This window comes from Equus quagga, chromosome 2, assembly GCF_021613505.1.
Source record: "Equus quagga isolate Etosha38 chromosome 2, UCLA_HA_Equagga_1.0, whole genome shotgun sequence".
Taxonomy (NCBI): Eukaryota; Metazoa; Chordata; class Mammalia; order Perissodactyla; family Equidae; genus Equus; species Equus quagga.
In genome coordinates this window covers 68831965-68848913 of record NC_060268.1, presented here as the reverse complement: position 1 = coordinate 68848913, position 16949 = coordinate 68831965, and the positions used below count along the sequence as shown (strand labels likewise).

The window sequence follows — 16949 nt, the reverse complement described above, 5'->3', positions numbered from 1 at the left end:
TGTTGATTTTCTCTATTCTCATGTATATCTTTTCTTTCCTTCTACATCCCTTGGGTTTAACTTGTTCATTTCTAACTTCTTGAGATGGACAAATAGTGTGGATTTTAGGTTTTCTTCTTTTCTAATATGTGCAATTGAGACTAGAAATTTTCCTCAAAGCATAGCTTTACCTTAATCCTGTAAGATTTTAAATGTTCATTTTCATTCAATTCACATTTTCTAATTGTTATTGTGATTTCTTCTCTGACTCATGGATTATTCAGAAACATATTCTGAAACTCCAAAAATCTGAGTATTGTATGGCTATCTTTTTGCATTTGATTTCTAACAACTCCACTGTGTTCAGAGAGACAGAATATGTTCAATCATCTGAAATTTGTTGAAACTTGTTGAATGGCTCAGTATGTGTCAGTTCTGTTAAATCTTTCATGTATGCTTGAATATATATTCGGACTGGCAGTTATTGCCATGACCAAGTAGCCTGTATCAAAATTAACCCTCTTTCTGCCAAAAACAACTATAAGAGCTAGACAAACTCTATAAATGAACTGTTTAAAGGCACTGGAAAGCAACCAATATAAGCAAGAATTGAAGAACTACAATTCCCAAGAAAAGGGAAGGACAACATGAGATCAACATTCACCCTAGAATTTCCTCTGAAGACATTTGCAATTCACAGTCCAGGGTAAGTGAGTCCTAGCAGAAACCAGTAATCCTGTCTAGCTGAGACAGATACTGGAGTTCAATGAGTCTAAAGCAACTGGGACTTCAGGAGCAAAGATCTTGGAGTAACTGCAGGTAAGTGAGCCAAAAAATCTGCATTCAATCTTCCCTTAAAAAGTCTGACAACTGCTAAGCTTTGCATACACAGGGCAAGACTCCAAGACACCCTGCAGAAAGCAGCAGCTGAGACGCTAATGAGCTAAGCAGACATTTTAGTAACTGTACAGTCCTGAGGAAACAAAAGTAGGAATTCAGGAATGTAGTGGCCTTGGCAAACACCCTAGGTTTTCAGTGGAGAACCCAAAACGAATAAGGACAAAACTGAAACACATCACCTTTAATAAAACCTCAAACCAAACCCTGACTGGATTAAGGTGATCTGCCTGTTCTCTATCTTCTTGCCAGGAAAAAAATATATATATTTGTAGAAGGAGCCTCTATAATTTTTTTAATACACCACGTTAAACACTCAATTAATTATGAGGCACACTAAAAAAAACAGGGTCAAATAACTGAAAATCCCTCAAAAATGTTTTTAAAGTAACAAACCCACAGGTAGTTCAGATATTTTACTTTTCAGACATGGACTTTTTCAAATAGCCATTATTAACATACTCAAGAAAATATACATCAGACATACAGAACAGAGAAGTAGTGGACTAGAATACATATCAGGAAACAGTTTCCAGATTGAAGCATCCAAAGAAAAAAGAATGGGCAAGAATAAACATTACTTGTTAGACACAACACTTGTTACATACATATACACTTAGAATGACTTTACCTCTCTCTTGAAGTGATCCATTAATAATGAACAGATCTCTCTTTAAAATGTTTCTTGGCTACTTTGTCTTTTTTGCCTGGTATTAGAGCAACACCTGCTTTGATTTGAATAGAAATGCATAGTACATCTTTTCCCATATTTTCTTTTGATTTTTCTATGTCTTCATATTGAAGGTGTATCTCTTGTAAGCAGAATATAGTTGGGCTTTATTTTTAATGCAGTCTTATAATCTTTGTTTTTAAATTTTAATATTCAGACTAATTACATTTAATGTAGGAATTGATATATCTGCATTTACTTCTACCATCTTATAGTTTGTTTCTCATTTGTCTCATATATTTTATGTTTCTTTTCTCTCCTGTCTTGGTTTCTTTTGCATTAATTGAAAAGGTTATTAGTTGAACATTCTTTTACTCATCCTTGTGGTTTTCTTCAGTTTATAACATAAATCATTGACTTAAACGTCTAATACAAATACAAACGTCTACTACTTTTGTAACTTCCCAGACAATGCCAGGACCCTAGGAAATAGAAACTCCTCTTATTCCTCTCCTGTCTTTTAGACTACTGTTACAAATTTTCATTCTACATATATCGAAAGCTCTACAAGACATTATGTTTCACGGTCAAAAGACATTTAATGTTATGCATATCTTTACTCCTTCTGGTGTTCTTCATTCCTTCATGTATTTCTGGCTTTCCATCTGGGATCATTTTCCTTCCACCTGAAAAACTCTGCAGTATTTCTTTTAGTGTAGGTCTGCTGACTGCAAATTCTCTCAATTTTTGTCTGGAATGGTCTTTATTTCACCTTTGCTTTTGAAGGACATTTCTGCTGGATATAGAATTCTACCTTGACAGTTATTTTCTTTCAGCACCTTAAAGATGTCATTCCACTGTCATATGGCTTCCATCAACGATCAGCTTACTCTTGCTCCTTTGAAAATAGTCTTTTTTTTTTTAGCTCTGACTACAAGCATACTTCAGAGATATTGTGGTTTTGGTTCCAGACCACCACAAAAAAGTGAACACTACAATAAAGCAAGTCACATGAATTTTTAGTTTCGCAATACATTTAAAAGTTATGTTTACACTATGCTGTAGTCTACTAAGTATGCAATAGCATTACGTCCAAAAAAACAATATACATACCTTAACTAAAAAATACTTTATTGCTAAAAAAAATGCTAACCATCATCTGAGTCTTCAGTGAGTCACAATCTTTTTGCTGGTGAAGGGTCTTGTAAAGAATGCAGTATCTACAAAGCGCAAGAATACAAGGTATTCCTGTACTTGTAAGGATTTTCTTTCTTTGATTTTTAGTATTTTTATTATATTGCAGCTAAATGAGATTTATTTTGTATATTTCCTGCTTGGAGTTTATAGTGCTTCTTGAATATGAGACTCGATGCCTTTTGACAGTTTGGGGAAATTCTCAGTGATTATCTCTTCAAATGTTGCTTTTGCACCATTCACTCCACCCCTTCACAGACTCCATTTACAGATGTGCCTCTTATACCCTTCCCTGCATTTTTCCATCACTTTTCTCTCCATGATTTAGCCTCAATATTTTCCACTGTTATTGTTAGCGTCATTGAGTCAATTTCGACTCCCAGAAACCCTGTGCACAGCACAGCGGAACCCCAGCTGATCTTTTTGCACCATCACTCACCTTCTGGCACTGTATCAGACAATGCTGTGCTGCTATCCATAGGGTTTTCACGGCGAAGTTTTTCAGAAGTGGGTGGAAAGGTCCTTATTCCTAGTCTGTCTTAGTCTGGAAGCTCAGCTAAAACCTGTCTACCATGGGTGACCCTGCTGGTATTTGAAATACCAGTTGCATAGCTTTCAGCATCACAGCAACATGCAGCTGCCACAGTGTGACAAGTCACATATGGGTGGTGTCATTCCCTGACCAGGAAATGAACCCAGACTACAGCGGTGAGAGTGCCAAATCTTAACCACTAGACCACTAGAATTGGCTATATTTTACTATACTTAGAATTAACTTTCCTAAATTTTAAATCTCTTCTTAATAAGAGTAAACACAATAGATGTTTTAAGAATTTCATTCATCTTCCTGGATTCCTCTCTTCCAGAGCACTGTGACCAAAAAGTCTGGATTGGTTGCTCTCTAGACCCATTACACAGCTATCATCCTGGAAACACCACCATAGAATTATTACCTTTGCCTCTCTTCCATGCTGGTCCTCTCCAGTAGTGATTGAGTCCAAGAAGGTAAAAAACTTTTTGAGATCTTGCATATTTGAAAATATCTTTAATCTACTCTCACATTTAGTGGATAATTTGGCTAGACAGAATTTTTTTATTTTTTTGGGAAATAGAATTTTAGATTAAAAATTATTTTCCTTTAGAATTTTGAAGACATTGCTCAATTTTATTGTGGCCTCTAGTGATAGTCTGGCAAAAGCAGATGTCATTCTAATACTTGGTCATTTGTATATAAACTGATTATTTTCTCTAATTATTTAGAGCCTCTCCTCATCTGAACTATTCACAACTTTCACACCATGTTTTGGTGTCAACTCTATTTTCATCCATTAATTAAACATTAATGAGCCCTTTCTGTCTACAAACTTATATCCTTCTGTTAAAGGAAATTTCCTTTAATTATCTCTTCTGTGATTTCCTCCTTTCCTTTCTCCCTCTTTCTATAACCCATGTTATTCAAATAGTGGATATTCTTATTATCTATTTTTATATAACAAGCCAAAACTTAGCATCTTAAAACACTAACCATGTTATTTCCATGCAATTATTTGAGTCAGGAATCTGAGGAGTGCTCAGTGATGGGGCTCATGGCATCTCCACATGGTGTCAGCTAGGGTGTCAGCAGAATGTTCCTGATGGCTTCACCACATGCTTGAGCCTTGGCACTGTTGGCTGAGACAGCTAGGTTCTCCTTCTTGTGGCCCTTTCTCTTCACAAGGTCTATGGCCTATCCTGGGCTTCTTTACATGGCAGCTGGCTTCCAACAAGGAGAAAATGGAAGCTTCAAGGCCTATTATGGGCTAGGCTGGGAACTTACTGAACATCACTCTTGTAACATTCTATTGATCACATCAAGTCACAGGTCCAACCAAAGATTCAAAGAGAGGAGAAACAGACTCTACCACTTGATGGTGAGAATGGCATACATGCCCAAGGATGGCAGGAATTTTAAAAATTTCCAAAAAATGAATAAAAGGATAGATTGAATTATTAATAATATTATGGAAGAAATAGTTTCTTAAAAAAATAAACATTTTTTTTAAAAAAGGAATTCATTTATATAAATGAATATATAAAACCATAGTTGGCACCCATCTTTGCATACAATCTACCCCAGTCTGCAATCTGGCTTCAGATTGCCAAAGTCTCTCAAGGCCATCAGACAATCATCCAATTACAGTATCAGCCTCAAAGACCAATATCTCATGATCTATATCAAATCTGGATATTTTCCGTAGGTGTGGGTTCTCTTGACCTGGAAATCTGGCAGTTCAGTAAGAGAGCAGGGCTTGAAGTGGAAGTGAGGATGAGGCATCTCATCTTTATAGACAGTCTTTCATTTAATCTCCGTGCTTTCAATAAAATACTCCCATCTTCCAATGTGCCTAGTATCCCTCAAGGTCAGATACCATCTTTTTACCTTCTCTAGAGAATAAACCTCCCATAGTCCGCCGGGGTGAGGGAAACAGTCATTCTGTTATTTGGAGTTGAGGGGAGCTGGGGAGAATTCGGGATGCTGTTAACATATAAGCCCTACCCTTTACCCTCACTTTCAGAGATACCTGCTCCCATCAATATCTGACCCTTTGGGGAGTTGTGTGGAGCAAATTGCATTACTTTACAATTTTGCCCATTCTCTGAGCTTAGAATCCAGCTAGCTCAATCAAATGTCACCACTAGTCTTTCTGCTTTACAACTTCCAAAACTTTGTTCACATTATCTCTTTTCCTGTCTCTTCTTCCTTAAATCCTATTTTTAAACCCTTTTATATCATTTTAGTTGAGTTTGGGGAAAGGGCAAAGTAAATGCATGTGCTGAATCTGCTAACTTTAACAAAAACCACTTTTTATGGCATTTAATTAGAATCAAAATTATAGAATTAGAATATAGAATCATTACAAGCTTCAGTACTATAGCTACTTTTACTATAAATTACTTAAAATATATACCATAATTCACTGTGCATCAAAACCTCAAAACTGAAGACCAAAGTGGTCAAAAATAAAATTTCCTGATATATTAACAAGGGTATTTTTAAGCCTAGTTATAATCAAGATCTATTATTTCATCTTAATCAAATGGGTCACACTCATGAATAACCTGACAGTAGTGCTTCAAACAAAACCATGATATGTGCTAACACTATGACTCCTTTAAATTTTTTGCCATTTTGATTTTTAATACATTTCTCAGACCCTTTCAAGATACAGAAACTAAGCTTTATGATTCCACATTTTCCTACCTTTTCCTAAGAGAAAATGCCTATTCTCAATTTTCTACTACTCAGTCTGTATAGAGAAACCAAGGGCAACTTACTGGGTAAAAGTAAGGAATATTACTTGAAATAAGCCAATGCAACTTACTAAGACCAAGAGGGAAAAAAAATCCATAACGTGAAGTTGGCAATACCTTTGTTATGTCCAATAAAACATTTTTTTCTGAACCAAAAAACTTCAAAGGGACCTTTCATTGAAGAAAGAAGGAAGTAGTATTCTTAAGTTGTTCCTTAACTCATAACACAAATTTATTATTACTATCATCCTAAAATCCAAGCCTCTATAGATGTATAAAAAATCCACTCTAAATTTCTATATAAAAACATTTTATGAAGGAAATTCTTAAGGGATACATTCCAGGTGGGGCCTCAGAATAATAGCCATTCTATTTATTTGTTCCTCTTAATTATTCTGATGGTAAAGAAAACAGATGTGTGAGCAAAGATAAACAAAGAATATTATTTTAGTACCAAAATAATATCCCAATATTAATGAAATGAAGTAGTGACATGCTACTTAAAACTGTATACTGCCTAGAGGATGGACTAGCCTATTTTTTTCTACTTTAAGTCAAAAGGGTTATAAAGGATCTTATAAATGAACTGACAAATGAAATCATTCTCCTTAAAGTTTACAGAGAGCAAACTTGAGACTAAAATGAGCTCCACAGCTTTTGTACAATTTTAAAGATTATTTTATTATTTTAACTAAGGTAAATTAGTATCACTTAAATGATGAATAAAGACAAACATATAAAGTTAGCACCAATTGCAAATAAAATAAATATCTCCACATACATCCACCTGTCTACTACATAAAAGAGTTGATTCAAAGTCACTTGCCATTTTTGCGGGAAGTCTTCTGCACTGGCATTGGTGGGCAAGATTGGGCAGGTGCTACATCTAAAGAAGCAGTAGAGCCTGTATGATGAGCCTTTACCTTGTCAGCCCAACTGACACCTGTAGGAGCCAGACGGGGTGCAGCCCCTGTGCCAGGCGAACTCCTATGGAGAAAATGACTGCATTAATAAATCAAATATGTAAGTTAAAACATTAAATATTTAATTAATATATTTAAATTTTAAGTAAACTGTGTGTGGGTGTGTCTGTATCCACATTTCCAGAGTAACATACTATTACAGCAATTTAAGGCAAATATATTCATAAACTTATCTTGGTCTAATACTTCATTAACATACTATAACATATTATATGGAAACCAGGATAATATAGAAAATCTGAGTTCAGTTTAAAAGAAAATTTCAGTTAAATGGGTAACCTTAAAAAGTATGCATATATATCAAACTTATTTTCATTTAAAACATTTTTTAATAACAGAAATGTGCATTAATTTACCAATCTACTGATACAGACACTACTAAAATCGGCTTTTTCTTTTTTTTTTTTGTTTTTGTTTTTAAAAAGAATTGTTTATTTACTGAACCTGGGGCAAATTAGATACACAACCAATTTTAAATTTACATCTGTTAATTCAATTTTGAAGTGTTTTCACACGCACACACACATTGGCATGCAACAGTTGTCCTAAGGTAACAGTGACCTTAAACTGTTGCCAAGTATTTTCACCTAAGGTTGAAAAATTGTTTATCCTGAACATGAAAACCTGTAAAAATTTAAATTAATTATATAAAACTCGTTACTTGTAGTTTTCCCCTTGCAAAGATCCAAAAGAAATGTCCAAGTAACTAATATACACCAGTCACAACATAATCCTGGATCATCCCTACACCAAAACCAGATGCTCTTTTAATTTTAAACCCATCATCAGAGACCAAGAAAAAGTCATTTTGTTTTATACAAAACACAATTCACATGTGCCGAAAAACAAAAACCCTAGTACGGACAGTGATGTTCAGTACCCTAATTAAACCTTAGTGGCCAAAATGCCACTGATCAAAAATAAAATAGTGGCTGTATATCACTGCAATCAAATCCAAGAGGCTTTAACCCTTTGGCATCAGAAATTCAGATTTTCCCAATTGTGTGAATGCATAGCTCCTACATGCCAAGAGCAGAGAAAGCAACGTGCCAGCACAGAAAGGAAAAGAGCTACCATTTGCTGAAACACCCAGAGAACTGGCTTTAATAAACTTTTTACAAGGTTAGGCAGAAACCCAAAACAGTTATTAGCTGCTCGTGTCATCAATTTAAGTGGAGGTGATTGAGTCCAAAGGTTCAAAGTAAAAATTTACGGGGAAAAATGTTGTTGGGTTAAGTCTTATCCTCAAAGCAAAAATGACATATAAAAGTACCAATCTGGTAGCATACTCCAAAGTCACAGAGCTCTGCCATCAGGCTGGGGAGAAAATCAAGATTCAGACTGTTGTTTCTCATAAGGACTCAACAAAATGAATTTTTAATGACTTAATAAGGGTCCAAAGGATGCAATTATTTTAGTAAAGTACTATTGGTAAAGTACTATCCTGAACAAACTGCCTCTTATTACAAAAACAAAAGAAAAGGAAGATATAATAAGGACTATATACCTATATTTCACTTACAGTGTTTGAGTTCCAGAAGGGCCTGTACACTGGAGGCAGAATTCATGTAAGAAATTATGCCAATCAAACGTCAAATTTTCACTATAACTTTCCTAAAAAGGGTTTTCTCCCAATAGCTATTAATCACAAAGAAACATAAGCTGTGAATGTACAGTTCAGAAAATAAAAATGTAGAAACTCATGACATTATTATGACCAAGATGTCTGGTAAACAGTGAGTTAATTATGAGTTTGAGAGCATCACAAAGAGGCTTTTAAACCACCATGCGGACTTCAAAGAACCTCTTCAGGTAGTAGATCTGCCCCAACATCATGGCAATGAGAACCAGGGCTTCGAAGAAGGACCAGAGGACCACTCTGCTGTTCGTGTTGTCGTTGATTGCTCTGTGTATTCGCTCTCGAACATCCATGTACTCCTGTTCATGCTTTACAGCTGTCATCGCCACTGCTAGCTCAATAATCATTTCTTCTAGCTTGTTCTGGTGAGCTTCTGTTTCCATGTCTTGTCCTTGCGGGACCTCCCCAATATCAATGGAGAACATCACTATCTTTGGAGTCATGGTGGACATCCTATTACTAAAACAAAACTTATATGTTCCGTCCATGTGAGCAGCAAAGGTGTATTTCCCACTAGACTCCCAGTCTCCTTTATAAATTCCTTTATTGTCAGGCCCTGTAATCTCCACATCGATGTCCAGGAAGCCACCCTCAGCCACCTCGAAGTTGAGGCCCATCTTGGGGCCCGAGGTGACCCGCTTGAAGAAGCACTCCTCGGCATGTGTGTCAATGCTGACGAAGTAGCCAGAGGCCGTGGCCAGGAGAGCAGCCAGGAGCACCAGCAGCTCAGCGAGCGTCACCATGGTGGGGCTGGGGCCGAAGCCACGACCAGGACTGCGGCCTCCAGAGCTGCCGCCACCGCCGCCACCTAAAATTGGCTTTTTGTGTACATTTTTTTCTTGCTAAGGAAAATTAGCCCTTAACTAACATGTGTTGCCAATCTTCCTCTTTTTTTTTTCTGCTTGAGGAAGATTAGCCCTGAGCTAACAGCTGTGCCAATCTTCCTCCACTTTATAGGTGGGATGCGACCACAGCATGGCTGATGAGTGGTGTATGTCTGCACCCAGAACATAAACCCACAAACATGGACTGCCGAAGCAAAGTGAGCCAAACTTAACCACTATGCCATGAGCCTGGCCCCATGTACACTTCTTACAAGGATCACAAGTGTGATATCTCAGTGACAGTGTCCAGTTTTGGTTTCTTTAAAATGCATTGAGAATTTAGAGACACCTATTAAACAATCTAAGGGCAGAATCCTCCTCAAGTTTAATAACATTTTCTCCAATCTTTCACCATTGTCCTATCCACTCCTCATTTTACAGCAAAACTTCGATAGTTCACCTTTATCGAAGCTTTCCAAAATCTTGCTGTAGTTTTCAAAGAAACAATGACTCTCTTTGCACACCTACTTCACTGATTTAATTAATACGTAAATTATGAATTAAAATAATTAAGACAACTTGAATAAACAAGTTTGGTAACTAACTACATATTATGAGTAAGCACTGAACTCAATGAGTAAGAGCTGAAGTGAGTAGATATACTAAAGGTAGCCAATTTTTCAGCATATTAAAAGAAATATGTTTCACAAATTCACAACACAAGTTGGAATAATATTTGCGAAAAATAACTGAGATGGGAAGGAGGAAAGGGAGTGAATCACTTTACACTAAGGAAATAAGACGCCATGAGAAAATGGACTATGTTATACACGAGATTTTGAATACAAACTTCAGGGTAGCCACTAAACTAAAAAGCAAAAAAGAGACAAAAAAAACAAATAAGGAAAAAACGAAACACGGAATAAAAAACTGCCTAATTCAAAGGGTAGACCAAAACACACAGGACGAGAAACAAAGGAAATGCAGGAAAGCCAGAAAAAGAGTGATATAATGACAGCATTAAGCCCTCATACATCAATAATCACCCTCAAAGTAAACGGACTGAACTCTCCAATAAGAAGACACAGAGTGGCAAGGTGAATTAAAGAACAAGATCCAACAATTTGTTGCCTCCAGGAAACACATCTCAGCTCCAATGACAAACACAGGCTCAGAGTGAAGGAGTGCAAGACGATACCAAGCTAATGGCAAACAAAGAAAGCAGGTGTCACAATACGTAATCAGACAAAGTAGATTTCAACATAAGGCAGGTAAAGAGAGACAAAGAGAGGCAATATAAAATGGTCAAAGGGACACTACATCAAGGTGAAAGGAGCACCAAAGTTCATAAAGCAACTATTAACAAACTTAAAAGAAGATATTAAAAATACCACAATAATAGTAGGGGACCTCAACACCCCACTCACATCATTGGACACATCATCCACACAGAAAACCAACAAGGAAAAAGTGGAATTAAACAAAAATCTAAAACAGGTGGATTTAATAGACATATATAGAAAACTCCATTCAAAAACAGCAGAATACACATTCTTCTCAAGTGCACAGAGAACATTCTCAAGGTTAGACCACATGTTGGGAAACAAGGCAAGCATCTATAAATTTAAAAAAATTGAAGTAATAACAAGCATCTTCTCTAATCATAATCTGTAAAGCTACAAATTAATTACATGAAAAAAGCTGAGAAAGAGACAAAGATGTAGAGACTGACAAATATGCTACTGAACAAGCAATGGATCATTGCATGATTTGCATGAAATCAAACAAGAAATCAAAAAATATCTGGAGACAAATGAAAATGATAACATGCCATACCAACTCATATGGGATGTGGTAAAAGCTGTACTAAGAGGGCAATTCATCGCAATACAGGCTCACCTTAAGAAACAAGAAAAATCCCAAATAGGTAATCTCAAATTACAACTAACTAGATCAGAAAAAGAAGCACAAAGCCCAAATTCAGCAGAAGGAGAGAAATAATAAAAATCAGAGCAGAAATGAATGCTATTGAAACAAAAAGGCAGCAGTAAAGATCAATGAAACAAAGAGGTGGTTCTTTGAGAAGATAAATAAAATTGACAAGCCCCTAGCCAGACTTAAAGAAAAAAAAGAGAGAAAGCTCAGATAAACAAAATCAGAAATGAAAGTGGAGAAATAACAACAGACTGAAGAGAAATACAACAGATTCTAAGAGAATACTACAAAAAACTGTATGCCAACAAAATGGATAACCTAGAGGAAATGGATAAATTCTTAGACTCTTACAACCTCCCAAAGCTGAGTCAAGAAGAAACAGACCATCTGAACAGACCAATCACAAGGAAAGAGATTGAAATAGCAATCAAAAGCATCCCAAAGAATAAAACCCCAGGACCAGATGGCTTTGTTGGGGAATTCTACCAAACTTTCAGAGAAGATTTAATACTTATCCCTTCTCAAGCTATTCCAAAAAATTAGGGAGGATGGAATACTTCCTAACACATTCTACGAGGCCAACATCACTCTGATACCAAAGCCTGACAAGGAAAAAGAAGCAGAAAAAAGGAGAACTACAGGCCAATATTGCTGATGAATATAGATGCAAAAATTCTCAACAAAATTTTGGCAACTCGAATTCAGCAATACATCAAAAGTCTCATATGTCACGATCAAGTGGGATTCATACCAGGGACACAGGGATGCTTCAACATCTGCAAATCAATCAACATGATACACCACACCAACAAATTGAGGAATAAAAACCATATGATCATCTCTTTAGATGCAGAGAAAGCATTTGACAAGATCCAACAGCCATTTATGATACAAACTCTGAACAAAATGGGGATAGAAGGAAATTATCTCACTATAATAAAGGTTATATATGACAAACCCACAGCTAACATCATACTCAACAGGGAAAAACTGAGCGCCATCCCCCTGAGAACAGGAACAAGGAAAGGGTGCCCACTATCACCACTCTTATTCAACATAGTACTGGAGGTTTTGGCCAGAGCAATTAGACAAGAGAAAGGAATAAAAGGAAAACAAATAAGGAGGGAAGAAGTGAAACTCTCGCTGTTTGCAGACAACAAGATCTTATAATAGAAAACCCCAAAAAATCGATTGGAAAACTAATACAAATAAATAACAACTACAGTAAAGTTGCAGGGTACAGAGTCAACTTACAAAAATCAGTTGCTTTTCTACATTTCAATAACAAACTTACAGAAAGAGAACTCAAGAATATAATTCCATTTGCAATCACAACTATAAAAATAAAGTACCTAGGAATAAATTTAATCAAGGAGGTGAAGGACTTATACAATGAAAACTGTAAGACATTACCTAGAGAAACTGATAATGACTTAAACAGATGGAACGAGATTCCTTTCTTATGGATTGGAAGAATAAGCACAGTTAAAATGTCCATACTACCCAAAGCAATCTACAGATTCAGTGCAATCCCTATCAGAATCCCAAAGACATTCTTCACAGAAATAGAGTAAAGAATGCTAAAATTCATACGGGGCAATCAAAGACCCCAAATTGCCAAGGCAATCCTGAGAAAAAAGAACAAAGCTGGAGGTATCACAATCCCTGACTTCAAAATGTATTAAAAGCCAGAGTGACCAAAATGGCATGGTACTGGTACAAAAACAGGCACCCAGATGAATAGAACAGAACTGAGAGCCCAGAAATAAAACCACACATCTACAGTCAGCTAATCTTCGACAATGGTGCCAAGACCATACAATGGAGAAAAGATAGTCTCTTCAATAAATGGTGTTCAGAAAATTGGACAGTCACATGCAAAAGAATGAAGGTAGATCACTATTTCACAACATACACAAAAATTAACTCAAAATGGATCAAAGACTTGAAGATACGTCTTGAAACTATAAAACTCCTGTAAGATAATATTGGTAGTACACTCTTTGACATCGAACTAAAAAGGATCTTTTCAAATAGTATTTTTTCTCAGACAAGGGAAACAAAAGACGAAATAAACAAGAGGGAATTCATCAGACTGAAGAGCTTCTGCAATGCATAAGAAACTAGGATCAAAACAAAGAGACAACTCACCAACTGGGAGAAAATATTTGCAAATCATATATCGGACGAGGGTTAATCTCCATAACATATAAGGGACTCACACAACTGAACAATAAGAAAGCAAACAACCCAATCAAATAATGGGCAGAGGAGATGAACAGACATTTTTCCAAAGAAGATATACAGATGGCCAAAAAACACATGAAAAGATGTTCAAATCACTAATCACCAGGGAAATGCAAATCAAAACTACACTAAGATACCACCTGACACCTGTTAAAATGGCTATAATCACTAAGACTAAAAATAACAAATGTTGGAGAGGTGTGGAGAAAAGGGAACCCTCATACACTGCTGGTGCCAATGCAAGCTGGTGCAGCCACTATTCAAAACAGTATGGAGATTCCTCAAAAAGCTAAAAATAGAACTACCATATGACCCAGCTATCCCACTACTGGGTATGTACCCAAACAACTTGAAATCCACAATCCAAAGTAACATATGCACCCCTATTTTCAGTGCAGCACTATTCACAATAGCCAAGACATGTAAGCAATGCAAGTGCCCACTAACAGATGACTGGATAAAGAAGACGCGGTATATATATACAATGAAATACTACTCAGCCATAAAAAAAGACAAAACCATGCCATTTGCAATAACATGGAAGGACCTAGAGGGAATTATGCTAATCTAAATAAGCCAGTCTGAGAAAAACAAACACCAGATGATTTCACTCATATGTGGAATATAAACAAGTACTGGGACAAAGAAAACAGTTCAGTGGTTACCAGGGGAAGAGGGGGGTGAGCAGAGCACAGGGGTGAAAGGGAGCACTTACGTGGTGATCGTCAAGAAATAACGTACAAGCAAAATGGTGGAGTGAGCAGTTTTCTTTGTCTCTCCCACTTCAAATCTACAACTAATTGGACATTCATCGGTCAACAAAGGCTATCCACACAGCATCTCAGGACACCCAAGAGACCTGTGCTGCTATACGTCGGAAGGCAGATGGAGTTCCCCCCGGGAGGAGTGGAGATAGGTGAAAACTCTCCAACCCACGACCCCTGGACAGCCTAGTACCTGCAAGTGACTTTCTTCCAGCAGACACGCTCACAGCAACGCCATGCACAAAGGGTGGGCATGTGCAGGTATCGGCGGAGCAACGATGGAAGCAGGTGACTACAGCCCTACCTAAAACCTCCACGATTGCCCCTAAGCCCAGGGGGAAAATCCATGGTCCTGAACCAGTGGCAGGGAAAGCCTCTACTCGCCATTAGTGGAGAGGCCCCACCCAGCATTCAGAATGCTGGGAGGCTCCGGGAGAGGAGGATCCTGGACAGGGCAGCAGCCCGTCAGCCGCCTCTGACTCACGGACTTCGGCTGTGTCCCAGAGGGGGTAAAGGACACCCAGTGTGACTGTGTGCAAGGGCGGGGGCGCGTTGGAGTCCCAGCTGCCCTGCTCTGTGGTCCAGGGGGAAAATCCACAGTCCCAGAACAGCAACAGCAAAGGCCTCTGGGCAGCATTAGTGGACAGGCCACGCCCGGCAATTACAAGGCTGGAAGACCCTGAGGCAGGAGTAGCAAAGCTGGGTGAGCTAACCACAGACTGCAGTAGATACCCATAGCTCTGCTGTGGCCCATAGTGGACAAATGAGATATTGCGGGCCCTGACAGTGACAGAGCTGTGAATATAGGTGATCCTGCTCCCGGCCACTGGGAAAGCCGATAACACCACTACAGACCCTAAGGAGGGAGTGCGTCTAGGTGGTCTGCGATACTAGACACCAGCAACCTGAGGCCCCCTTGCGATTGTCCCCACAGCTGACAAGGAACCCCACAGGAGCACTGTGACTATGAGGACGGACCCAGGTCCAGGCAGCAACAGCTGACAGGAATCCTGGTCAGTGGAGATTAATAAACAGTACCCCCCAACACACTCCAGTAGAAGCAAGTGGAAGCAGTAACTAAACTCTATCTCTATGTGGAGGCACAAATCCACACCATCAAGCAATATGAAAAAATATATTAAATCTCCAGAACAGAAGGAAAATGACAAATACCCAGAAAACAATCTCAAAGATAATGAAATCTGCAACCTAAATGACAAGGAATTCAAAACAGCCATCATTAAAAAACTCAACAAGTTAAAAGAGAATACAGATAGACAACTGAAGGAGTTCAGGAGTTATGTCACAAAAGAGCTTGATACCATAAAGAAGAAGCAATCAGAAATACTGGAGATGAACACAATGGAGGAGATTAAGAAAAATCTGGGCTCTCGGAATAGTAGGGTTGATAATGTGGAGGACAGAATTAGCAATTTGGAGGATGGGAATATAGAAATGCTGCAGATAGAGGAGGAGAGAGAACTAAGACTAAAAAGAAATGAAGAAACTCTCCGAGAATTAGCCAACTCAATTAGGAGATGCAACATAAGGATTACAGGCATCCCAGAGGGAGAAGAGGAGGAGAAGGAGGCAGAATGACTGTTCAAAGAAATAATGGCTGAGAACTTTCCAAACCTGGGGAGAGAGATGGAACTCAATGTGACAGAAGCGAATAGATCTCCAAACTTTCTCAATGTTAAAAGACCAACTCCAAGGCATATAGTAGTGAAACTTGCAAAAATCAATGACAAAGAGAAAATACTAAGGGCAGCAAGACAGAAGAAAATAACCTACAAAGGAACTACCATAAGGCTGTCAGCAGATTTCTCAGCAGATACCATACAGGCTAGAAGAGAGTGGAATAATATATTCAAAACTCTAAAGGACAAGAACTTTCAGCCAAGAATACTCTATCCAGCAAAAATATCCTTCAAATATGATGGAGAAATAAAAACCTTCCCAGATAAACAAAAGTTAAGGGAGTTCATTGCCATAAGACCTCCTCTACAAGAAATGCTCAGGAAGACCCTCATACCTGAAAAATCAAAAAAAGGAAAGAGGGTACAAATCTCAGAGGAAAGGAGATAAGGAGAAAGACAAGACCAGAAAGTTGCAGCTCTCCATCAGAACAGGTTAGCAAAAGTTAAGTATAACATTAAAGATAAAAGGAACAGAAACACCAAGAATAAATATAATCTTGTCATTTTAACCACAAACTCACAACACAAGAAGAAAGAAAAGAAAAAAAAAAAATCTGACAATAACAACCTAGAAGGGGAAGAGGAGAGGGAGGGAACGTCTTAATCTCAGGAAATAAGAGGCTATCAGAAAATGGACTATCTCATCAATGAGATGTTTTATACAAACCACTAGGTAACCCACTAAATAAATAAGAAGAATAAAGACACAAATTACAAATAAGAAAAAAAACAATATAGAAATCTACCTACCTCAATTAGTAGTCCAAAAATCATGGGAGGAGAAACAAAGGAAATGCAAAAGAACCAGAAAACAAGTGATAAAATG

The 16949-nt window shown here is 37.6% G+C and overlaps 2 protein-coding genes across 9 annotated transcripts in view; both read right to left on the bottom strand.

The window, feature by feature from the left end:
* The window catches only part of SCAPER (S-phase cyclin A associated protein in the ER), a 513402-nt gene that overhangs the window by 359684 nt on the left and 136769 nt on the right, over positions 1–16949 (bottom strand). For all 8 annotated transcript variants that reach the window (XR_006887542.1, XM_046653964.1, XM_046653961.1 and 5 more), the window contains one exon: positions 6858–7018. Coding sequence is in view for 7 of the 8 variants with exons in the window: in XM_046653964.1 (XP_046509920.1) it covers positions 6858–7018 (161 nt within the window). In the remaining variant the exon portion in view is untranslated. The remainder of the gene's footprint in view (positions 1–6857; positions 7019–16949) is intronic.
* LOC124235670 (transmembrane emp24 domain-containing protein 2-like) lies at positions 8639–9396 on the bottom strand. Its single transcript, XM_046653971.1, has one exon. The coding sequence runs from the start codon at positions 9394–9396 to the stop codon at positions 8791–8793; it is 606 nt and encodes a 201-aa protein (XP_046509927.1). The 3' UTR covers positions 8639–8790.

Excerpts from the sequence above, each read along its gene's own strand:
- LOC124235670 (XM_046653971.1), bottom strand. The coding sequence starts at position 9,396 with ATGGTGACGCTCGCTGAGCTGCTGGTGCTCCTGGCTGCTCTCCTGGCC.